At 51.8% G+C, this 24,442-nt stretch overlaps 1 protein-coding gene across 1 annotated transcript in view; it reads left to right on the plus strand.

The window, feature by feature from the left end:
- The window catches only part of INPP5D (inositol polyphosphate-5-phosphatase D), a 93,584-nt gene that overhangs the window by 1,200 nt on the left and 67,942 nt on the right, over positions 1–24,442 (plus strand). Inside the window, exon 2 of the mRNA XM_037524243.2 lies at positions 14,408–14,471. Within this exon, the coding sequence (XP_037380140.1) occupies positions 14,408–14,471 (64 nt within the window). The remainder of the gene's footprint in view (positions 1–14,407; positions 14,472–24,442) is intronic.

The following is a 24,442-nucleotide window of genomic DNA, read 5'->3' on the forward strand; positions in this document are numbered from 1 at the left end:
TCTCAGCGCAGGTCTGTGGTCGCCCGTCCTGCAGGGGAGGACGCAGAGGCTCAGGCAGGTGAAGTGACCGCCGACACTCAAAGCCAAGACCATGTATCTCCCCTGCCCCCACGCCCCCCCCCCCCGGCCGCCCTCAGACACCCAGACCCTTGCCTGGGACGCCTGGTGCGAGCGCAGGGCCCAGGTGACAGCGAGTGGGGCAGAGTGTTTACAGGCCCAGCTGGGGGGATTTTGAAACTAACCCAGCTCATAGCTGCCAGCAGGCTCCGCTCCGCTGACAGAGGCCCGACCTCCCCAGCCCGGCTTCCTGTGGCCCCAGCTCAGCTCAGGGGAGGGGACGCTGGCCCAGATCTTCTTGCAGGCACGGCCCCCTGGGAGGGGGGCACCCATCAACGGGGCCTGGAAACAGAGGGGAGGTCCCCACCTGACAGCTCTCGCCCACGTGGATTTCCCTCCTGCCCCCGCGGGGCCTTGTGGAGGCTGATGCCCTTAGCCATTCGCTGTGTATGAAGCCACAAGCCCAGGGCCTCCAGGGGCCTCTTCCCTAGACCAGGGCACTGTGGTTGTGTTCAGCTTGCAGACATGGGCCGACTGGCAGCTTCAAGGCAGGCTGGGGCCGGGCCAAGAGAGCCTCGGGAGCTACCGCCCCTCCACCTCCGACTTGGCAGAGGCCTTCGCGTGTGCTGCTCTGCTGGTTACTGGTGACCTGGAGTCTGCTCCTGCTTTCTAATATTGCTGCCCCTACCCTGCTCTGAGGGTGCCCTGGTGCCCACAGATGTCCACCATCTGGACTTGCCAAGGCCCCGCTTACTCCAGACACCAGGGTGGGAGCCCCGCCCCTTGTCCGGGATCCTGCCTCCTGGGGCCCAGGGCTTCCCCTAAACCCCGCTCTGCAGGGTCAGGAGGCTGTGGGACTGCAGGGGCCATCGAGCCCCCCGGACGCCAGGGAGCTTCGTCTCTCTGTCACCTTTAATTTTGCCAATTAAGGAGATCTTAAAACAAAAAAGTGAATGAATGACAGCTAACTGTCCTCTCCCAGCTCATTTCCTGGAAGAACACCCTAACACACAGGGCAGGAGGAACATACACTTAAAAAAATTATCGGGTATACATTTAAAATCAAATCAAATACATTTAACTTCTTGACTAACCAGCGCAACTGTTCTGAGTCTTCTCTGCTCCCTGGGTGGGGGAAAGCCTCTTCCTGAGCAGGCCGTCGTGACCGGTGCTGGGAGCCCCGATGGAACAAAGGGCAGGCCAACGAACCCCGTGGCCCTCACTGTGCCCCTGGAAGTCAGTGGGGACCCCCTTGGTGCCGCCGTGGTCTCAGGACCTTCAAAGAGCCCTGCTTTCAAAGTGAATCAGGGCGACAGAAGGAAGCCACAAAGATGCACCCTCTTCTCTAGAACGTTCTGTATAGAAGACCTCCCGGCCCAGGGTGCCCAAACCTCATCCTGGAGCCTCTCCCTGGCCCCCAGAGAGGGAGGGGCCATGGGGAGTCCTCCTGCTGGTTAAGGCCGGTGTGCTTGGAGCTCCAGGAACTGAGTGCGGATTCGAGGGAGTGGCCTCCATGCCCAGAAGGAGACCAGATTTGACTATTTAAATGGCACTAGGGAGGGGGCGGGTGAGACGCTAAGGACAAGGCTTTGATTTAGGCCACCCACGCTACAGGAGTCACGGTCGTCCTGGGCCTGGCAGACCCACATTTCCTCTCCAGAGGTCAGCCCTCACACCTGGCATGGGGCAGGAAAGCTCAGGTCCCGTTCAGCAGCCCCGAAAGCCCTGCTCTGGGGGGCTTGGGGCCCCTCTCTGGCTCTGAGCTGGAGAGGTAGACCCTGGCAGCTCTCCCATCTCGCAGCGGAAGGGACAGTGCGTTCTTCTGGAAAGGCCCAAGTCATCTTTCCCTGGTCCCCTCTCAAACCTGCCCACGAATGGACCCTACCCTGGGGAATCTGCAGGAGCGCCTGGGAGGGGCCGTCTGGCCCATCTTGGAGTTGGCAAAGAAGCACTCACGCTGGTACCCTCTTCACCATGTAGGTCCTGCACACTTGTTAGGTACTTTATGCTGCAGAGACAAGAAACCTTTGGGGGTGGGGTCCATCCATGCCAGGGGCCCTGGACCCTAGAGCCTGCCTAGGACAGAACTAGAGCAAGGCTGGGCCTTGCTGGGGATACCACCTGTCCGCTCTTAAGAGTGGCCTGGCCCCACAGTGACAGCCTGCCTCTGACTGGGCCCGTCAGCCATGACCCAACATGGAGCTGCCTGGTTGAGTGGCATTTCCACCAAACCGCTAGAGCGAGGGGGAGTCAGGCACACGCTGGCTGTGGCTCCAGAAGCCAATGCGTGGTCCAGCCAGCTATAGCGAGGAAGCATCTCTGTATCCCTCCATGCACAGGCTTCCCCGACCTGCCAGGCACACCCGCAGCGTCGGGGCAGAAGCCTTCCAGGGATGGTAGACCCACCCACTCACTGTGCACGTGGTCTTGGGAGAAAGTATTCTCATCCCACTTTATAGATGAGGAAACCAAGGGCCAGAGACGCTGTGTTTGCCCTGTTTGCAGAACTAATAAATGGCAGGGCCAGGACTTGAACTCGTGTGATTTCTGGGCGGGAGGAAGAGGAAGGAGCCAACATGCCCGTGGCACGTGTGGTCCGGGAGCGGCCTGGAGACGGGAGGCTGGCTGATCCAGCTGCAGAGAAGGGATGTGGGAGGGAGAAATATCCAGGAGAGGTACAGCCGGTAACCTCGGTGTGAACAGGTGTGATATAACCCTCCCCCTTTCCAAGTGGTGTGTGAACATTTTGTGCAAACGCAATGAAAACTGCCTTTTTTCATAATCTGGTATTGACAGAAAGCGGGGGTGATGCTGGCACAGTGAGTTAGCCAGACCCCAGCTCTGAAAGTCCACTTTACATACAGCAAGTGGGCTTGGTGCCGGGAGAGGACTTCGGCGTCTCCCTCTGTGTGCAAGACCGGGAGGGCCAGGCGCCCTCCCAGGCCCGAGTATTAAGGGGTTACTGGTATCTTCTGTGTGAAGTGACTCAGAAGAACCGCAGTAAAGTCGGGTGTCTCCAGGTTTCCTGTGCCCACATCCAGCACCACAGAGCTCTCCCTCCAGACCCAGGGGAGGCTCTGGCCGTGGTTTATTCTGCAAGTTTGCCTACCTGACAGGTTCAACTCTCCTGTACGTAGACACTAATGCTTCTCTTTTAATGGTCCCTTCACCTGGAGCCTGGGCCCAAATGTGGGGTTGGGGTATGGCGTGGTGTGTCCGACCAGGCCTCCTCCAGCCCAGCTCCGGACAGGGAGGAGGTCTGCTCCTCGCTCCTGAATTCAGGCCACATGACCACCCCGGGGAAGCCCTTGGTGATCAGCTAGATCTCTTTCCTGCGCTCACCCAGCGTCCTCACTGGTTAACTTTTTTTATGGACGTAAAACTCCCATCCCATAAAATCCCCTTTTCACAGTCTACAATTCTGTGGCCTTTCGTATACCCACAGTGTTGACTGTCGTCACTGTGTGATTCTAGAATGTTTCCATCTCCAGAAGAAGCCCTCCGCCCATGAGTCACTCCCTGTGCCCCTGTCCCAGCTCTGGCAGGCACGGTCTGCATTGTATCCCCAGACATTTGCTTTTCTAGGTAATTCCTAGAAATGGGATGCTGCAACACGTGGCCTTTTGTGTCTGGTGTCCTCACTTAGAATCACGCTTTTGAAGGTCTCCCCTGTTGTATGGATCCCCTGTTTTGATGGCAAAGTGACATAGCGTGTGGGCGGACGCCATTTTATTTGTCCATCCTTGGTTGGTGGACATTTAGGTTATTCCCACTTCCCGGCATTAGGAACACGCTGCTATGAACATTCATGTGCAAGTTTGGTGTGAACCTACGTTTTCGATGGTCTTGGGTGGAATTGCTGGGTCACGTGGTGCTTCCGTGTTTGACTTTATGTGGAACTGTCAGACTCTTCCATGGCAGCTGTGCCATGTCTCCGTCCCCCCAGCAGTGCATTTCCCCACATCCTCCTCCGGCCTTGGCATTACCTCTGTGATGACAGCCGTGCTCCTGAGAGCGCGGGACACCTCCTGGCTTTGAGGTGCGTTAGCTAGTGATGAGTTATGTTGAGCATCTTCTCATGCTTGTGGCCCATTTGTGTTTCATCTTTGGAGAAATAGCTGTTTCTCCCATTTAAAATGTTTGGCTCCTGTCTCCCCATGTTGTCACCACTAGGAGGTGGGCGGGTCTGGCCTGGAGCTGGCCTGGGCGAGCTCTTGCTGAGTGCCGAAGAGTTAAGTGGTGGCATCTCAGAAGCAGGGGCCTCCATGGCCCAGCCATGGAGAAAATTCTGCTGCAGAGAGAGATCAGAGTGTCAGCAGTATCACTCTGGGCTTCCTGCGGCCTGCAGGAGCCTCCAGGAGACACTGGCTGTCATGTGGGGCCTCCTCGGAGGAAGTGCTCGAAGAGATGAGGCAGGAAGAGGAGTCGAATGACGCACGAATGGCCGGGCTGCGGGGCCCAAGCGGAGCGGAGGGCCTGGGAGCCTGGGCGTGATGCCAGGAAACCACCCAGTGAAACCAGGTGGAATGAAGATCAAGTCAAGGAAAAGATGGAGGCCATCTTAAGAGCGATTAGTCACTTCTAGTACAGGAGGTCAGGGGGCAGGGAGTGGGGGGCCGGAGACCAGAGGAACAGACACTCACAGGGCCGCAGGCTCACGGGCTGGCGGGGGTGGGAGGACACGCCCACACTGTGGGCCAGGTCCTTCCTCAGCTCATTGCACACTCCCTTTGTCACTGCTGTTTAGAAAACCACTGAGTAATAATTACCAGGACCCAAAGTGTTGGGTTTGATCGCTTACTATAAACAACGCCAGGGAGTCCTGCCTACCCTTCCCCACTTTGAATCAGTAGGTCCGGCCCCTCACTTGCCAAGCAGGAGCCTGTCCTCTAGAGCTAGCAGAGGCCCCTCCATGCCATCACAGGCGGCAGCGGCAACTAGCGTGGGGTAGATCTGCTGATAAACAGTGTGGTGTTCTTTCCAGTAAATGTAAATAGCGTTAAGTAGAACATATCAAGGGTACAAAGTTGAAGTAGGAAACCAGTCACCCAAACACTGAGATTGACGTAAATGCTGCTAGTGGTTCCACTCCCTCTCCATCTATAGCATATGCAAGACCGTAATACACAACCGTGTAATTTTTAATCTGTGATTTCTGGCAGCATTGGTATTTTTAGCATTTAGTTTAAATTTCTTCCAAAATACCATATTTAATGGATGCACAAATTCTATTACATGATATGCCATTATTTATGAAATGATTCTTCTGTTGTCAGACATTTAAGTTACCAACAGGGTTTTGTTGTTATAAACATGACAGTGATGAAGGTCTTTGTGCTGAAATGTGACATTTCTGATTGCACATTCCTGGGGTGGAATTATTGGATCAAAGGGAAGTTTTTAAGGTTCTTGATGCAGAATGACAAATGGCTCTCCAGAAATTTTGTCCCACCTTATGCTCCAGTGAGCAGTAGAAGAGATTGCCCTGTCCCCCATTACTGAATATTTTCACTTTTTCTTTTCAGCCATTTCTTTTATTTATTTATATTTTTATTTTAACATTTATCATTTTTTACATTTTTTTAGTGAGTATTTTCACTTTAAGAAACCAAATTCAGTGGCAAGTGCAGCTGCTGCATTTCTGGTCGTTGGCGTGTCTTGACAGCAGTCAGGTGAACTAGTCTGAGAGCAGCATCGACGTCATCAGTCTTCTTTTCTGAATGGTCTATCCTATCCTCTCTGCCTCTTTTGTTTTTGAAGCTATAGTTTTCCTATTACCTATTTCCATCTACTTGCATGAATTCCTGCTATCACATTTATCGTAAATACCTTCACTGTGATTTTTTTGACATTCAGAAATTGTAATTTTTCATAAATTATCCATTTTTTTTCATTTGTGGTTCTTCCCTTTGATTTCCAATGTAGATTTTCATGGTACACAGAAATTTGATTCTGCTTCTTGCTGTAGGAGGCAGAAGGGTTGGGAGAGGGCCTGTGGGCCTAACAGGCAGGGGCTAAGGGATGACTTCACCTGTCCCACCGACAGCAAGTTTCCGAGGCCCTGGGGCCTTGGTTTCCTCGTGTAGAAACCAGGCCTGAAAATATGAGAAGTGTTCGGGATGGGTTGAATGGAAAGCATGTTATCGGACGCTCAGCGCAGTATTTGGCAAAAGCAGATGGTGAGATTGTAGGTTTCTTTTTTCACATTGAATGCTTTAATCTTTCTAAAACCAATCTAATGAATCGGGTAAGATAAATATTTCTGTGTATTTTTCTCAAGTTACTATCTTTCCCAAAACTTTGCTGAATAACTTATTCCTTTTCCATTTGTGATTCCTCTTTACCATTTATTAAGCCATGTATATCGTTCTTACCTGTTTGTCCTGTTCCATGTATGTCTGCTTTTCTGACATGATTATCATACTAAATGCAATACTACAATGTTATAAACTATATTTTAGGATTTTCATATTTATTATTTTCAAGTATTCTTCCCTGGGAAACAGATAACAGTTTTATCAAGTTGGAAAGAATGCTATTGGGACCTTGGTTGAAATCACATGAAATCTATAATATAACTTGTGAAAATGGACATTTTAGTAATATTCAGTCTCCACAATTATTTTTAATTTTGTAATTTTTACCATATAGGTCCTGCATGTTTCTGGTTATGATTATTTCTGATTAGTTTATGGTTTTGTTATTGCTGTGAGTGATACATTTCCCCCCGCAATTATCCACGTGGTCACCGATAAATTCAGGAAGTAATAGATTTTATAAATTTACCTTTTATTCTGTCACTTTACTCATTCTTCATTATTTCAAATGATCTTTATTTGCTTCTCTTGGAAGCAAAGAAGAATCATATGTTCTACCAATTCTGATGACTTTGAGGTCTACTTTCCATTTACTTAAACCTCTTAATCAGATTTCATAGCTTATTGCATTGGCTGGTATTTCTAAAATACCACAGTGGAGGGTATTGGGAAGGGGAAATCTCTATTTAATGTAGAAATTCTGTGGGAATCAAATGTGATACTGCCTGGAAGATCTTAATTCAGAATCTGGATTGTAGTTAACACTTAATCAAAGTTAGTTGTTATTTGTCATGTCAGGGGAAGAACTGTCTTCTAGTTTTATGAAGAGATTTAAAAGGCTGTTTACTGAATTTTATCAAATGTCTTTTTGTATTATCTGTGGAGAAGTTTATACTGGCTCCCTTATTTCATTCACTGTTATAATAACCCGATTTTATAGATTTTCTAGCATTATCCATGTTGTGATTGAAAGGAACTATTTTTGATTATGATCAATTATTATTGTATTCTGAATTACAATTAGGATTTTTTCATACATTTATGGCAATACTGATTTATAGGATTTTGGTTATGCAATAGTTTGAGTCATATAAGTTTCATAAGATATCCTGGAGATATTTATGTAGCATCATCATTATCTGATTTTTTGAAATATTAAAAAAATTGGCAAGGCAACTTCTCCCCAGAGCCATTTATAGAGATAATTCTTTAACATCTACTTTAATTTCTTATTTGGTATTGATTTATTCTTGTTTCCTATATCCTATCACATCCCTTTTGATGTTATGAATATTTTTCTGAAAACAGTCCATTTGTTAAGATTTTCAATTTTTCTAGCATACAATTATGCATCCTTTCCTATAATTAACGGTTTTTCTTCTGTTGCTGTTGTTATCTGTCTTCCTTTCTCATCTCTAATGTTGTTTACTTGCTGTGTTGGCCAGGATCCCAGCAGGGAGTAGACAGCAATTCCAAAGGGGTGATGGACATGGGTGGCTGAGCAGCATGGGGCTGCCACCTTGGAAGTCACTCCCTCCTGGGGACCTGAAGAGGCTGGGATGGAGCCGTACTCGCTGTGGCCCCTGTGGTGGAGGAACTCAGTGGGCTGAGCTGCTGCAAGCGGGGTGGGGTCAGGGAACAAAGACCCCTGCCCCCTCCTCCTCTAATTCTTGTGCCTCCCACTGGCCCAGCTGGGCAGCCCGTGCAGGTCAGCCTCGGGGAAGAACGTGGATCTGGTCGGTTGTAGGAAGAGGGAGGAGGCCAGAGAGTGTCCAACTCACATTTTTTTCTTTCCTTGATTATATTTGCCAGAGAGTTGCCCATTTAATTTTCTGTTTTTCAAGGCATGCACTCTCAGGTGTATTTAGCTGCTTTTACTTACCTTTATTTTTTAGCTGTATACTTATTTACAAATTTATTTTCTATTTTAAAAATGATCAGTGCTTTCAGGGACTCTGTTGCACGAGTGTTTAAGAACAAAGAGCTGTCTTCATATTTCTCATCTTCCCTTTCATTTAAAAATCTGTCTTTGATGGGCCTCCCCGGTGGCGCAGCGGTTGAGCGCTGGGTTGCGAAGCTGCCCGCGGCCTCTGCGGCGCCGGTTCGATCCCCGGCTGCTTCCCGGCCACCAGAGGAGGGTCCCACATGGCGCGCAGACCCCTCCTGCCGCCCGCTGCTCCCCTCAGCAGTGTACTTCGGTCCCTCTGCCTGCTCTGCTCCCCGCTCTGGCTCTGGTGAGTTCTCTCACCCTCCTGAGCTTCTGACTGTACCCAGTGCTTGTATAAACAAAACAAACAAACAAACAAATAAATAAAACATGCCTCTATTAAAAAAAAAAATTAAAAAAAAAAATCTGTCTTTGGGCCTCCCTGGTGGCACAGAAGGTTAAGCACAGCGCTGTGAGGCTGTCCACAGCCTCTGTAACGCGGGTTCTATTTCCGGCCGGCCAGGGAAATACCCACATGGTGCGGCAGACCTCTCCTGTCTCGCCTGCTGCTCCCCTCAGCAGTGTGTTTTAGTCAGTCTGCCTGTTCTGTTCCCCACTCTGTCTTTGGTGAATCCTCTCACCCTCCTGCGCCTCTGGCCTGTGCCCCAGCTCTTGTATATAAAAAAAAAAAACTTTAAAAATAAATAAATGAATAAATAAATAAAAATATGTCTTTTCCTTCCGACTCTTGCGCTCGTGCCCCTGCTCTGCTGTGTCCAGCACCCAAGCTGCTCGCTGCCCCGTGCCCGTTAATTCTGACCCCAGAACTGCAGGCTTATCCCTTGGGACCAGCTTTCCTTGTCTCTGCTCAGTTTTCACAACTGACTTTTCCAGGGGCAGAGAGGGAGGGGCTCTTTCAGTGAGCTCACGAACCAAACTCCCCCCTTCCTGGGGGCCTTCTTTTCCTTTCTTCTTCTTGCAGGGGCTCCCCGTGGCTGGAGAGAACACCTCTCAGTCCTTAGGAACTGGAGCCCCTGCTCTCGAGTGGTGATAGGTTTTCACAGTCTGGATCTTTCTCTTCTGACAAAGCACTGTCGGGAAAAACAGCTCCGATTTTTTAAGATCTGCTCAATTCCCCTTCTCAAACATAAAAGGCCTGGCAGGGATGGGGGTGGCCCCAGGACCCAAGACCCTGCTGATGGGGGCGAGTGATGAGGGGATAGTGGGTGGGGCACCCAGAAGGGCAGGCGCCCTCCTGGGATCTCAGATCTGCTGCACCCCCTCCTCCTGGGGCAGGGCGCCCCCACAGCCTCTCCTCCACTGCTGTCTGGCAGCCTCTCTTCATCCATCCATCTCTACTGTCGTGGGCTGGGGCTCTTTTTAGAGGGTTGGCAGTGAATGTGAGCGCCCTTGGTTCCTTATAGGCTTTCTCTCATTTCTGCGTCACTCCCAGTGGTTTTGGAAATGCAGAGCTTACAGCCCCTGCTCTTCCACCTGATCTTTTTGAAAAGTCTGTAACACTTGAGTAAGAAAAAGAAGAAAGAAAACATGTACAAACAGTGTTGGAAGTTAGGCGTGACCTGTGAGCAGCTACACAGGGTTCCAGAGCAGCCACAGGCGACCTCTAAGCCCAGCACAGAGCAAGACAGACACTCACCAGGCTCCTGGGTTGTAGAGTCTGATTTCTCTCTCTCTCTCTGGGGCTCACCAGAGGAAGGCTGTTTCTGGGTGTGCTTGTCCGTGCTTATTTGGCTAGGACTGGCATACCAAAAAAGTAGTATTTTTCTGAGAGGATAAATAAAATACCGTGATGTTTCTTCCTATTTGCATCTACTAGTCCTTGTCCTGGTAAAACTTCCCAAACCATGTAAGGGTTGATCCCAGAAATGCCCTCCCCAGGGAAGCGTCTTCCCACTTAGTGCTGGGGGAGACCTGTCCTCACTGCCTGGAGTCGCAGGGAGACATGCCCTCAGCCCCCTTTGTCTGAGAACGGGGCCATGTCACTGGCAACAGAAGATTGCACTGTCACCCCTCACCACGCCCCGCACCATCCTGCCTGGGTCTCTTCCTGCCAGGGCAGCCCTGAAATCACTGGCCCCAGAAGGAGGAGCAGCTCAGCACCGCGTTAGCACCCTCTAAAGTGGTTTCTAAAGGGCCACAAGGAGCTGGGAAAGGGATGGAGGCCCCTGTCCCGGGCAGCAATGAGACGTGGCCTGGACTGAGTTCTTGAGCATTAGCTGACAGACGAGTGAGTTGCAGGATTTTCACGTTAGACATTTTGTGTGCAAGACATATGTGAGTGTGTGCATGTGTGTGTTATGTGTCTCCATGCACACGTGTGTTTAGGAGTGCACATCCTCTGTGTGTGTGTGCATATCATGCTTATAGGACCAGAGTGAAGTCAGCTGCTGGTGAGGGGGGAGACGGAGGGGTACCCACCTCCACTCCCCGCAGAGGCCCCCTCACTCCCCACCCCTCAGCATGCAGTTTGGAAAAACCGCTCCCCTTGGTGTGTGTACCTGTAGTGGGGGTTCAGTGCTCCACATCCTCCCTTGAAGATCTGAACTCACTTAGCTCCAGGCCCACGTGTGCACCTGTGCATTGGGGATACCAGGATGTCACTGCCTACGGGGCACTGCCTCTCCCTGTGGTATTAGTTTGTGAACCCCGTTTGAGTCATTTGGAGCTGTTTCTCTGTTTCAGTGTTCCTCGAACATCTTTGAAAAAGCCATCCGGGCTAGTAGGCCACACTTGCTCACTAAAGTGCCTTCCTGTTCCTCGCGGCCCTCTGTCCTGCCTGCTCCTTGTGACTCCGTGTTCTTCCTTTCTGTCTCTAGCTGGTATTGGGGGCCACCCAAGGGCCTCCACAAACCAGCTGCCCTCAGCCAAATAAGAGATTGTTCTCGTCCTGGCGTCATTTGCACAGCTACAGCAGGAAGTGAAAGTAGAGGTAGCAGGGCTCGGTGCTCCTGGGCTGGGTGCTCCTGGGCTGGGCGACAGACTCTGCAAAGGGGGCTGAGGCTGCAGGGGATCAGGGATCGGGGATGGGGAATGAGGCCAGGTGTCAGGGTGGCTCTCTGTCACCCAGGTCACCTGGGGAGGTGCGGTGGCACTGGACGAGAGAGTCACCCTTGCTCTCTCTGATTGAGTCAGCTGTGGTCAGCTCAGGCTCTGGAGACAGGACAGGGGGCACAAAGATGGGAATGGATGGGATGAGAATAAGAGGAAAAGAAACTTTGCTATGAGAAATGAAGAGACAGACAAGTGGAAGCGAAGTCACCCTTTTCAGTCTATAGCTGCCGCTAAACGTCACTAAAACATTTCCCGAAATTTTCTGTAAACGTCCTCTGAGTCACAAGTCACAGAAGATTATAAAATTATCCACAGAAAATTATAAAACTTTGTATGCAATTAAAAAGAATCATAAACATTGCTAAAAATAAGTAACGCCAAGCTATACTGTAGCATATATCAAAGTCTGCAAACAAATAAGCAGAAGATGATCCAAAGAAGGGAGCAAAGATATGAAAAGAAATTCACAGAAAAAGAAATGCAAATCACTAAACATTTGAGAACACGTTCAACCTTTCTCATAAAGAAAGGCAAATTAAAGGCAAGCCACCGTGTGTGTTTCTTTCTTCTTCCACCTCTCTGATTTGCAAAGATTGACGTCTCTGATAACAGCCAGTTGGCAGGGTGTGGGGAAATAGACACTCTCATATCCGGTTAGCAGGACAGAAAAGCAGCAGGACCTCATCGCAAGGCAATCGGTAGTCTATCAAAATATAAAATTCCATCCCGGGGCCAGCTGTTCCCCTTCTAGTGATTTGCCTCCATTCACTGGTAAACGTGCGGCACGTGCAGTGCCGGGTGTTTCTCATGCTAATCCGGTCCCTGTTATTATCTTCATGCCCACTTTACTGAAGGGAAACCGAAACTCTGAACCCAGCTAAGCACACCTGATGGAGACACAGAGCCGTAGACGTCAGCGTGGTTTATAACAGCCCCCCGAGAAGTAGTGAGGTGCCCATCACCACTGTCCAGTCCAACCCAGGGCTGACAAGGTGGAACTTGTGGTCACTTCATTTGGGAAAATGTTGAGTATTGTTTTGGGTGGAAAAAAGTAAATTTCAGTATATAGTATGACATTGTATATGGGATGATATTATGTATATAGTATATATGCATATAGCATGATATTACTTGTATTTAAAATGATGTTCATATAGAAATTCGCGTGTATGTTTAGAAGTGCTGGAGAGATTTACAAAATGTAGCAGTAAATCTACAGGACTCACAGGCGTCCAGAAGGAGACGTTTTTCATTTCTGATCTTTCTGTATGGTCTCACATTTTTTTTTTTTTTATTTTTTTTTTATAGAGGCATGTTTTTTTATTTATTTATTCATCTGTTTGTTTTGTTTATACAAGCACTGGGTACAGTCAGAAGCGCGGGAGGGTGAGAGAATTCACCAGAGCCAGAGCGGGGAGCAGAGCAGGCAGAAGGACCGAAGGACACTGCTGAGGGGAGCAGCGGGCGGCAGGAGGGGTCTGCGCGCCATGCGGGACCCTCCTCCGGTGGCCGGGGAGCAGCCGGGGATCGAACCAGCGCTGCAGAGGCCGCGGGCAGCTTCGCAACCCAGCGCTCAACCGCTGCGCCACCGGGGAGGCCCAGGTCTCACATTTTTTAAAGCTAGTATATCATTTAAAAAAAGCTATTTAAGGGCCTCCCCTGGTGGCGCAGAGGTTGAGCGCTGGTTTGATCCCCGGCCACCGGCGAGGGTCCCCCATGGCGCGCAGACCTCTCCTGCCGCCCGCTGCTCCCCTCAGCAGTGGGCTTCGGTCCTTCTGCCTGCTCTGCTCCCCGCTCTGGCTCTGGTGAATTCTCTCACCCTCCCGCGCTTCTGACTCTACCCAGTACTTGTATAAATAAATAAATAAATCTTAAAAAAAAAAAACAAACCTATTTAAGCAACAAACATATACAAATGTGTGGTGACCTACTGGGCACACAGGAGGGGCTAGAGAAGTGACACTTTTGTAAGGAAGCATCATCTTGGTTGCAGAAACAACAGGGAATATCTGTGGGGCCAGGGTAAGACACCCCCCTTGAGGGGAGACAGCGGGGTGAGCAAGTTTTCAAAGTTGATGAGAATCCAGGTGGAGCTGGGGAGAGATTATGGAGGGTGAGAGAACAGACCAACAGTTTCAACTAATAGTCTAAAAGCCCAGCTAAGTTTCCCCCAAAGGCCTTATGCCTCTGGGCTCAGCACCGGAGCCAATGGGCTTTCATGGCCTGTGACCTGAGGCATCAGGCTCCCAGCTGGCCGGTCTGTGCTGGGTCACCCACCGGGTGCCCCTCTCCTGATGTGCTCAGCCTTGACAATGCCCCATAATCTCAAACATCCTCCGTGGCTAAGAACATTTCGCTTCCTCCTTCTCACACTGTGGACCCTGAGCCAGAGGAAGGTAGAACTTCTAGAAGGAGAAGAGAATTTGGGATCCCCAGCACTTCCTCCTTTGAAACAAGACTAAAGGTCACGCACCAGGAAAGCCAGGTCCCTCACAGGTGTCTCACCTTGGGGAGAATTAGCTCACAGGGCCAAGTCTCCAGGGGAGGATGCCAGCGGGGAGGTCGTGGGTGGGTGGGCATGGGGGTGGGTGCTCAGCAGAAGAGAGGGGATCCCCAAAACTGGCCTCTCTCCAGCTGAGCCTTACCCCCATCCTAAAGTCTGTACCTTGCTTGGTCCCACTGGAGACATTTGCTCTGTTCTGGAGGCCAAGGTGATGGTTCAGAGGCTGAGGGAGCCCTTCCAGAGGGCGGCCTTGCTAGGGCAGCCCTAACAGGCAAGCGCCACGTCAGTCGTGCCCAGAGACCCACACGCCTTTTCCCGAGACTCCCTGTGTGCTAGCCAGTGGGGGAGGCGGCAAGCTGCCACCATCCAGGACTCTCGATTTCAGGCTGATCTCCCGCTCAGAAACGTGGCCCCCAGAGCTCAGACTTCACACCCGATGGCCGGGGGCCCTGGCGGGGGTGTTTGTCTTTGTAGTTACCCCAGAAAGAGATTCTCCTGCGTGGGTGCTAATGAGGTCTTGGTCTGTTCCAGGTATCGGAACTGCGTTTACACTTACAGGATTCTGCCCAATGACGACGATCAATTCACGGTTCAGGTAAGTCCTTTATAAACCTAGAAATTGCTGCCTGCCTTGAGCCTCCACTGCCAGAGTGAACAAGAGGAAGAGGAGAAAAAGCACATCTCCGAGGAGCCTAGATGGAAAGGCCCCGCTGAGCCTCCTTCTAGACGCCTACGGGTGGGGTGGGGGTGGCTTTGGGGGTGAACTTTGACCCCACAGCACGACCCTGCTCCAGAACACGGTGGAGGAGGGTGAGGAGACATAATGGTGATGATGGAGCTCGAGACACCGGTGAAGTGACCGTGGCCCTCGGTTCTCATCTTCAGGGCGTTCACAGGAGCGAGACCTAGCGGCCGGGAAGGTCAGGGAGGGAAACCTGCAGAACAGGCAGAAGCTCGCGGCCGGATGAATTAGCGCGAGCTGAGACCTTTCCCTTGGCCTAGGCCTGGTTCGTCAAAGGCTGATGCTGGTGCATCTCATTTCACCAAGTCAGGGCCAACTGTGTTAAACTTGCAGCTGAATTTAATGAAAATCAGCCGGGCCCAAGTCTAGGAAGACCACTCCGTGCACAGCTTGCACGACAAACACCACGGGCGGCGTGTGACCACAGCACTGTGGAGGTGTGGAGGCCGGGCAGCTATTTTTATCTGGCTGCATTAGAGAACACGGTGGGGGTGGGGGCAGAGGGGAGTCCGTGCTCTCAGAGCCCCAGTGAGGGGAGCTGGAAAGGGTCTGGCTCAGTTTTCGGGCTGGGTAAGAGGAGCACCCGTGAGAGCTGCCGGATGGACGGGGGCTGCGACGCCGGCAGCAGAGGGGCAGCCGCTGGATCTGTGGCTAAAAAGAAAACAGCAGCAGCGGATGGGGAGGGAGGGAGGGGCACGGTCACTGGTTCTGAGTTGCGCTGGGAGCCGAGCATTTTGTGGGGTACGAGACAGAACTGGAGCTCCAGGGGCACAAGGTGTTAGGTCTCCAGCCTTCAGGAGACTGTTCATGGGGTCCAAGCAGTTGCTTCACTGAGGGACAGAGTGAGCCCCCAAGAGGCAGGCGTGAAGCTGCCCAGGTGGTCACGGGCTGCTTTCTCAGGAGGCCAGTCTGTTGGCAGCAGGGTTTCCCTGGGAGATGCCAGTATGGGCTGAAGCAGAATTGCTCTCCTCTCCAGCCTTACAGAGGTGCAGCTGGCCAGTGCTTCTGCCTCATTTGTCCTTTCCATGTGTGCCTCTGCTCTGGCATCTACGCACTATCCGTGTTGGGTATTCTCAGCAAGTCTGAGATGCCTGAGTGTCTCGGCCTGGTCCCCAGGGGCGCATGTTGGCACACCTGGTGTGAGACTGTCTGTTAGATACCTGGTGGTGTGTGTCACCAGAATGGCCGTCTGTCGCGTGGGCCCCTCGTCTGCCAGGGGTGTGGCCGCCCCAGGGAAGGCTGTGTGGGCCAAGCTGTTGGCCTCCGTGGCCTTCACAGTGGTTGCCAAGTCAAGGACGGCAAGAACTTCCCTGGCTGCCTTGGCTTCCTTGACAGGTGGTTTGCTGAAAGGCGTCTGAACTCTCAAGTTAAAAGTTGGTCAATGCTTTTGATCTTTTTTCCCCTGTGGTTTCTTCTATTCCTTCAAAGTGAAGAAGACTTCAAGTATGACTAGGCCTTGAGCTGGGAAAGACATGAGTGTGGCAGCTGGTATGGCATCTGTGCCCACGGCTTAGTGCAGACTCCGTGTCTGCTCCCGCCAGTGGCCTGCAGCCGTGGCTGTGGTCTAGTGCGTCCCTGTGAGCGGTGTGCCTCTGTGAGCAACGTGTCCCTGTGAATGGAGTGTCCCTGCTGTAGATCTTGCAGCAGCTTCCGAATCAGGGGCCTCATCAGGTTTGGGGGGTTGCAAAGAACAGAGTTTCACTGGTTCAGGAAGGGATAGGCGACCTTTGTGGAGGTGCCCAGAGCCAGAAGACCCTTGGGGGTTGGGGGCCCTCCACTCCCAGCACTACCACCACGGTCCGAGTCTTCTCCGTGGTCCAGTCTTCTCCTGCCAGCAGGTTCCCTTCTCCATTCCTAGTCCCAAGAGGGAAGCTGGCTGTTCTCTGCAGGGCCACTATCTGCTGGGCTGCCTCGGAACAGGCCTGAGCCCCGGGAGAGAGAGGCAGAGTTGTGAGGACAGAACATGGCTACAAAGGCCACACTCGTGCGGTGATAGGCAGGCTGGTCTCGCTGAAGAGCCGTGGTCCTGCCGGACACATGCTGTGCTCTCAGCTTCCTCAGCAGCCCAACCCAGGAGCTGTGGGGCCTCGTTGGCCTGAGGAAATTCCCACCCAGGGACACGCCTTCCTATAAAAAGCCCCTGTACGCAGCCCCTGACTACAATCATAAGAGGATTTGTCTCCTGAGAAGCAAAGGAAAGTTTGTGCACAATTAGACCAAGTCCCCACGCTGGCGGGCCAGCAGCAGCAGCGACCCTGATCCCTGCTTATTTTCACTCAAGTTCCTCTTTTTATGTTGAGGCAAAACCTCAATCTTTTCTGAGCTGAGCTAGTTTCTGAATAACTCATTCCTTACACCTGAGGCTATTTAGTGCCCCCAGAAAACGAGGCCCCCGAAGCATGTGACTGAGACTGGCCACTCAAACACCAGAGGCTCCATCCCGTTCTTAATTCAATTACTCCCCACTGGGGCGTCTGGCTTTTGTTCAGAGCCCAAGGGCCATGCCGTCCTCATTTTTGGTAGGGTAGGCCGTGTCATGGCCACGGCAGCCCCATTTTGGGCCAGGAAGGGGTATGATCCTGCCACCCTGAGACTTGCCTCACACTCCACCTTTCACTGACTTAGAGCTGGGAGGGAAGGTCTGACGGGGACCTCCTGGCATGAAAGCTGGAGACCTTGGGCACCGGAGCTCCCACCTGGGCCTCTGAGCTGCCCAAGCAAAGACTTCTCTCTACCTCAGACGGTATGTCCATCCCTGGCTGGAGCCACGGGAAGGACAGGCAAGAACTCTGCCCCGGGCCCCGGCCGAGCAGCCCCTCCACAGCTGCCTCTTCTGCTCCCCATGGTGTGGACAACATCACAGCACAAGCAGCACTTGTGGTAAATCAGGAGTGACTGAAACCGAGAACCCCTCCATTCCCAGCTTGTTCAAGTTCCAGTTCTGACAGGCGTGTGGCTGGCGTGAGGGCTGGGCTGTGCTGGACAGTGGACACACAGGGGCCTCTACGGTGGTGACTGGGATGCGGTGGAGGTAAAATACATAGCCCAGTGGTGGTCGGCGTGGGGGTCCGACCCCCGGAGGGAACAGACGTCTGGCAACGCCAGAGCGTCTGCTGAGACACCTGTGCTCAGGTTGGGGAGGGTGGAGGACAACGGGACAGATGACAGGGTAAGGGAGAGAGAATGGGGAGAGGGAGGGAAGAGTAATTGGAGAGGGAAACGGAGGGAGAGGGAAAGGAAGGCACGAGGGAGAAAGAAGCTGCGGGGAACGGAGCGGACATGGGCGATCAGTTCTGACGGAAGCCTGCATGGAAGCGGGGGTGTGGCAAAGAGAAGGCAGAGAGGAGGTGCGGGGGAAGGAGGCAGGCAGTGCTCTAGAAGATTCTAGGCAGTGTCTAGGGCTGATGGGAGAGGGGCCGACCTTACAGCCCCCTCAGCTCTGCTCTCTGGCTGTGGGTTTTCAGGTCTCGGTGACCGCAGCAACCCTGGGATTGTTAAGTGGTTGTTCTGAGACCCTGAGGACCTTCTGGATGGGAATCTCCGGGGTGGGCACATCTGAGCACTGAGGCCAGAGGAGGCTGCTGGCTCCGTCCGTGTCCATCCGTCAGGCCTGAGGTTCCCACCCCTGGAAAGTGGCTGCTTGTAAAATGCAAACTCCTTTCCTGACGTGGACGGAAGTGACCGGGCCCCGCAGAGCCCTGGCTCCACAGTGAACTTCTCGGAAATGACCCTCCTCCTGGGGAGTGAGGACGAGTTTGAGGCAGAACAGACAGGCCTGATGGGGCCACTCGAGCGTGAGCCATTAGAGAGGCCACGGGGCTCCTCAGCAGTCTTCAGACCTGGCATGTACTTGTGTGCCCCAAGCCCCACCCCACAGAAGAAAATGGGTCCTTCTGCTCCAATCCTACAACCCTCCAGGCCCTGCTCGTTTTCTGGCAGACTCCTTTCAAGAGTGAAGCAAGAATGAAGCAGAAATAAAAACTGTGCCTAGTCTGTCTCTCTTTTTGTCTCTTTCTGTCTGTCTGTCTCTCTCACACACACACACACTCACACACACACACACAGTTCGCTTTGAACTTCCGCTCTTTCTCATGGTTGAGATTGTAGCCAGGATATTGGCTGTTTAAGTCAAGACAGGAACACACAAGGGCTTTAAGGCACGCTGAGACACGGGGGAGCTGGAAATGATGGGACATAGACACTTTGAGTATTCTTTCCTGATTTAGAAGAAAAAAGACCAGAGGCTCGAACCAAGGGTGAAAGACTCATGACTCAGTTCCTGGTCGCTGACGAGGCTTTCACGTTGCTCAGGCTGAGAAGAGAGAAAACAAAACAACTTTCTCAAAGCTGTTCCGTCACAAGTGTCCGGGAGGGTGAACGGTTGAGCCATTGTTATTAAGCTCAGGAAGAGGGTGGCAGCTGTTATTGTTCTGAGTGGCCACCAAGTGAAGTAAAGATTCCGTCTGAGCCGCCAGGCCAAGGATGTGGCTCTAACACACACTTCCTGACATTACACAACGAGAGGGAACAGCAAAGATCCGGGCGGCAGAGGCCCCCAGGGCCAGGGTTTCCCGGCCTCCGAGGGCCTTGGGCCTGACGGGGCCCACAGTGCCCAAGTGGACTTCCAGTGCCGATGCCACAACCTAAAAATCTGCATTTTTAATTTTCTGTCTGCCATAGAACATAGACAGATCTCTTTTCCAAACTTCTGGATATCTCAAAACATTTTCCTGTGTCTTTCCTTCAAAATGTTTGGAAGTATGGTTCCACTATCTTCAGGAATTTAGTATTACAAATCTCTCCAAATTCAAAACCCAAGGCCAAACTGGTGCCCACCAGTTCTGTGATCAGGAGCCAGTTTGGGCCTTTTCCTGAACATCATTTTCCTTTCAATAGAGTCTAGAATGTGTTCCGCCTGTTCACTTTACAAACTTGGGTCTTTCTTTGGCTCAGAAAACTTTTCTCTTGTTAGGTCTTTGAGTACATTTTCACGCCAGCTCTTCCGTTTCTGTTTATTTCTACCTTCAAATGACTTTCTCCCCACCCCCTCTGCTGTCTTGTAACTGAGTTACTGCTCCAAAGCTTTCTGGTATACCTCGCACCAAGACCCAGCCCATTTTCTAAGCAGAGCTGGGGCGGGTGGGGCGGGGCAGGTGGGGTGGGGGCTCTTGGTTGATGGGCTTAGACACAGGAATAGGTTGCAACTGTGACCAATGAGGTGTGAAGGGAAGTGATCTGCAGGGCTTCCGGTAGAGAGTTATTTGTCTTAGAAAGAGTGGTAAGGATGAAAATAGTCCCTTTTCTATCTTTGCAAGTTCATAGGATGTGATCCCTGGGGCAGCTGCTGCAGTCTTGCAAACAAGAGGGGCAGTGGCTGGAGAGTAGGTAGAGCAGAAGGTAACATGAATCTGTGGCCTTGATGATGCCTCTGAATTAACTGGACGGAATTAGCCAGCCCGTGACCCGCCTTGCCTCTCAACTTCCTCTTTTACGAGACAATTAATTTTTGTTCAAGTCGTTGAATTTGGGCTTTTTGTTACCTGCAGGTAGAGATATCCTAGCAGGCAAAGGTCTGGACTATTCAAAACAAATTTTGAAACAGAAAATGAATAATTTAAAGTGAATATGAAATTTCACTGCACAAAAAGCCTAGGGACTGTGTTCTGACACCCACAGTCTCCAACTCTGCCCTTTCTTCATAGTGATCTGTACCACGGTGCAGGGCCCACCCTCGACCCGCCCAGTGCCCGGTCTCCTTGCAAAAGATCCTGGGATTCAATATCCTTTTCTCCAACTTAAGTCAGAAAAGGCACAAAAAATAGTAAATACATGAGCAATTCTTTGCGTATAGCAGAATGACTTAACTTATCTGAACTTTGCCCTTCAAGGGAATTTCATGGGGACTATAACCGAGATGAGAAAGCATACATTGTACAAAAATGAAGAACGATGTAAAAAATACATAAAATAAAAAATATAATTAAAAAAAGATCAGCTTCTTGGTCTAAACTTCGTCTCTGCACAAGGCCACTTAAAGTTGCCAAATAGAAACAATTCTTTCCCCTAAGAAAATACCTTCCCTAATTACTCCATAAAAAAGCTACCCACCCCCACCATCACGCCAGCCTTTTCCTGTTGGTGACTTTATATGCTTGTTACTTGATTTACCTATTGTCTGTCCTGGCACTGCTCTTGACATATAGTGGAAATGCAATAAATATTTAGTGAGTGAATTAATCAGCTGCCACCCTGAGGGACAGAGAAAGAGCTCTGCTGACAAGCAGGACTCCTGACTCCTGCTCCCTCCTCGGGTCAGCCCCTGGGACCTGCTGGATCTGGATCTGCAAACTTTGCCTTCTCTCCTGCTTCGGTTGGTTTTCTCTGCATTCTGGAGCAGGTTGTCTGGCCCACAGACCCCCCCCCCCCCGACCCCGTTCCTTGTAACTCCCTCCAAATGTCTCTTCTCTGCTGATTTTTTTAAAAAATATTTATTTATTTATGCATACAAGAAATGGGGTACAGGCCAGAGCTGGGTGGTGAAAGGATTCACAGAGATAGAGTGGGGAGCAGAATAGGCAGATTGTATTAACTGAAATCCACTGCGGAGGGGAGCAGCGGGTAGACAGGAGAGGTCTGCTGCGCCATGTGGGTTGCTCCCTGGCTGGCCGGGGATCAAACCCGTGCTGCAGAGGCTGTGGACAACTTCCCAGTGCTCTGCTTAACCCCTTGTGCCACCAGGGAGGCCTCCAAGGCTGCGAGCCTGCCTCTCTGGCTGATTCCCTCTGTACACGGCCTGCATATGTTTGCCCCCTGGTCATGAAGGCCTGGCTTTTCACCTCCTGTGGGGAGGGCAGGTGAGCCCCAGATGCTGTATTAGTTCCCGTGTGGTGTCCCCACAGAGGCCCCTCTGTCCTTGTCTGCTTCCTTGTCTGAAGTATCGCGGCACAGGCAGTGCCTCTCATGTAAGGCCTCCTCTTCTCAAGGCGGTGAGAAATGGTTTGTGTAATGCCAGTGCAGCGGCAGAAGGGCACAGAACAGGATCTCTATGACCCGAGCAGACGGGCAAAGGAGGAGAGAGTCCTGGAGCCCTCGGTGCCTTTGGCAGGCTTTTATTGGGATATACCAGGCACATAGCAGGCAGGGGTGCTGGGGAGCCGGGGGCTGCCAAGCCTCCCAGCCCCCTGCAAGTCTTCACTCTTTCTGGGCTCTCCAGCATTCTCTCGCGTTCTCTCTGCTTCTCTCGTGGTTCTTCTGGTGTCCCTGTGACACCACCCTTACAAGGTCAGTCTCGCAGCCCAGGTGTACCCACTTGCGCATGCCCACACCCCACTCTAGGTGCCCGCCGTCAGGCATGCATTCAGGACTGCAGAGATCCATCATCCATCCTGATGGCGGGAGGGCAGAAAAGCCTGACACTTTCTCACTTACCCTACAGCTAGCCGCGCAATGACCCAAAGAATGAGCTCTGCGCAGGCCTCCACCCCCAGAGCACCGCACAGCTGTCCTCCCAAGCCTCCCCATGTAAAGTCCAGCCCTGCTGGGGTCAGTCTCCATTACAGTCCTGTCTCATTTTTCTTCATGGCCCTGATCACTGTCTGCAACAGTGTTAGTTTCTTGCTGCTGCTGTCACACATGACCACAGGTATGGGGTTCAAATGTCCTGGGGGTCAGAAGTCAGAAATGGGTCTCACAGACTAAACTCCCGGTCTTGGCAGGGACACAACCCTTTCTCATCACTCTAGGGGGGAATCTGTCTCCCTGCCTTCTCCCGTGTATAGAGGCGGCCTGCACACCCTGGCTAGTGGCTGCTCCTCCATCCTCAGGGCCCACAGATCTGTCCAAGCTTTCTCACCAGGCCAGCTCTCTGCAGCTAGTTCTTCTGCCTCCGTCCCCTTTATGAGGGCCCTTGGGATTAGATGGAGCCCACCTGGTTACTTCAGGACATTCTCCCTTCCTCTAGGTCAGTACTTAGCTGCCTTCTGCAGCTTAACACCGCCACCCCCCAACACTGTGCCAAATAACACCTCAGATTCCAGGGGTCAGGAAGCTTGAGGCGTTGTTATCCTGTCTCCCATAGCTACTCTCTGTGTTATTTATTGACTCACTCCTTTGTGAGGCTTCCACCGTGAGTGTGGTGAGTGTGGAAGACCAGGCAGCTGAGAGCTTTCTTGCTCCAGGGAAGATGCCTGGCACTGAGAAGCTGCTCAATAAATATTTGGCAAATGATTGAATAAAGGGGGAATTTTATATTACAGGCTAGGGAGAAAAGGCTTCTCTTTCTTTATCTCTAAAAGTTGGAGACCGGAAGGGGCTCCCGAATGCCTTGCTCCTCTGACAAGCTCACCAAGGAAGGCAGAGGAGGGTGCCCAGGGCTGTTACATAATCTGCTGCTGGGCAGGAGGCAGCTGCAGCCAGACTGGGGCTCTCATGAAGGAGGGCAGCAAGGGAGCTTGGGGGCGAGTCGCCTTGTTAATCAGGTTGCCTTCCCAGGCCTCAGCTCCCCTGAGGCTGACTCCCAGAACCGAGGACAAGGAGCTTGTCTACCAGCTGTCATTTCTGTCTCCCCCGGAGACAACTGGAGAGTTGTACCAAAAAAAAAAAAAAAAAAGAGAAGCAAGCCACAAAGAAGCTCATCTGGGGATAGGTAATCAGGGATAAAAATAGCCCTCCTGGGCTCCTGGTGGCAGGGCATGGCTCTGCCCCGGGCGAGGACTCCAGCTTCTTCCTATCGATGGGTTTGTGCAATTATAAATACTAACCACACGCCAGCAGGGCCCAAAGATGTGAGCTTGAATTCCTGCAGGGGAGGATTTTCCACCATGCAGCGTCTTAACACTCAGGCGAAAGAGAAACAGGGAAATGGAAATAGTGAAGATGATGCGCTCCCCCGCCTGCCCTGCGGCAGAGGGAAGTGGCTACTTTAAAGACAAATGTCAACTATTGGAGGTAGAGGAGGATTTAGAAGCTCCCAGCAAGCACCCCTCTCCCCTCATCCCCACCCAGCACCCAGCCCTCTGCCCCTCTGCAGCTGTACCCCGTTCTTTGTCTCTAAAAGGGCAGCTTTCTGCAGGCAGAAACGTTTGGACCCCATGACGAGACTGGTGGAAAAAGCAGATTTAGCTACACCAAACACCTCCTAGGAGGCCCGAGAAAGGAAGACAGAAGCGCCTTCCCGCAGGGGCACCTCTGAGCTCGGTCCTTTACCAGCAAACAGCATGAACATGAGGGGCAGGGAACATGTGCCAGCAAGTGGGGCAGGCCATTGGGGGCCACACTGTTGTTCAAAACAATCAGGCAGAGCTGAGAGGAGACAGCTGGAAATGCCTCCAGAAGAGGATGCGACGGAGAAGGGAGGGAGAAAGGCGAGCAGGGGACTTGCAGAGCGATGCAGCAGGAGAGCTTTGGGTGCTGCCTGTCAAGAGGGATCCCATCCCGCACAGGATTGCACACCCACCACCATGACAGGAAGGATACCCAGGGGACTGTTCATGCAATGAAAATGGGGATTTGCAGGCCTTTGGGGCTACTAATAAAAAGGGGGTCTTCTACTTTCCTTTGGCAGTTTCGTTTTTCAGCCATGGCCAAAATACAACTTTCGTAATAAGATTTTTGCTTTCTTACATCTCATTTCCTGTCTTTAAAGGTTATTATTACAGAAAATGATTGTCTTGGAAAACCCAGGGCTCAGGTCTGCCATGGTTTGGGGACCCTCAGCAGAGATAGTGGGGGGCAAGATGTTGAGACCATTTTGGAAAGGGGCTTGAAGGCCGGCAGGGAGCTGGGCTCTTGCTTTGCAGACAGCAGCAGGCCAGGAGGCCCTGTTT

This window comes from Talpa occidentalis, unplaced genomic scaffold, assembly GCF_014898055.3.
Source record: "Talpa occidentalis isolate TD23 unplaced genomic scaffold, MPIMG_talOcc4v2.1 talOcc4.3, whole genome shotgun sequence".
Lineage (NCBI taxonomy): Eukaryota > Metazoa > Chordata > Mammalia > Eulipotyphla > Talpidae > Talpa > Talpa occidentalis.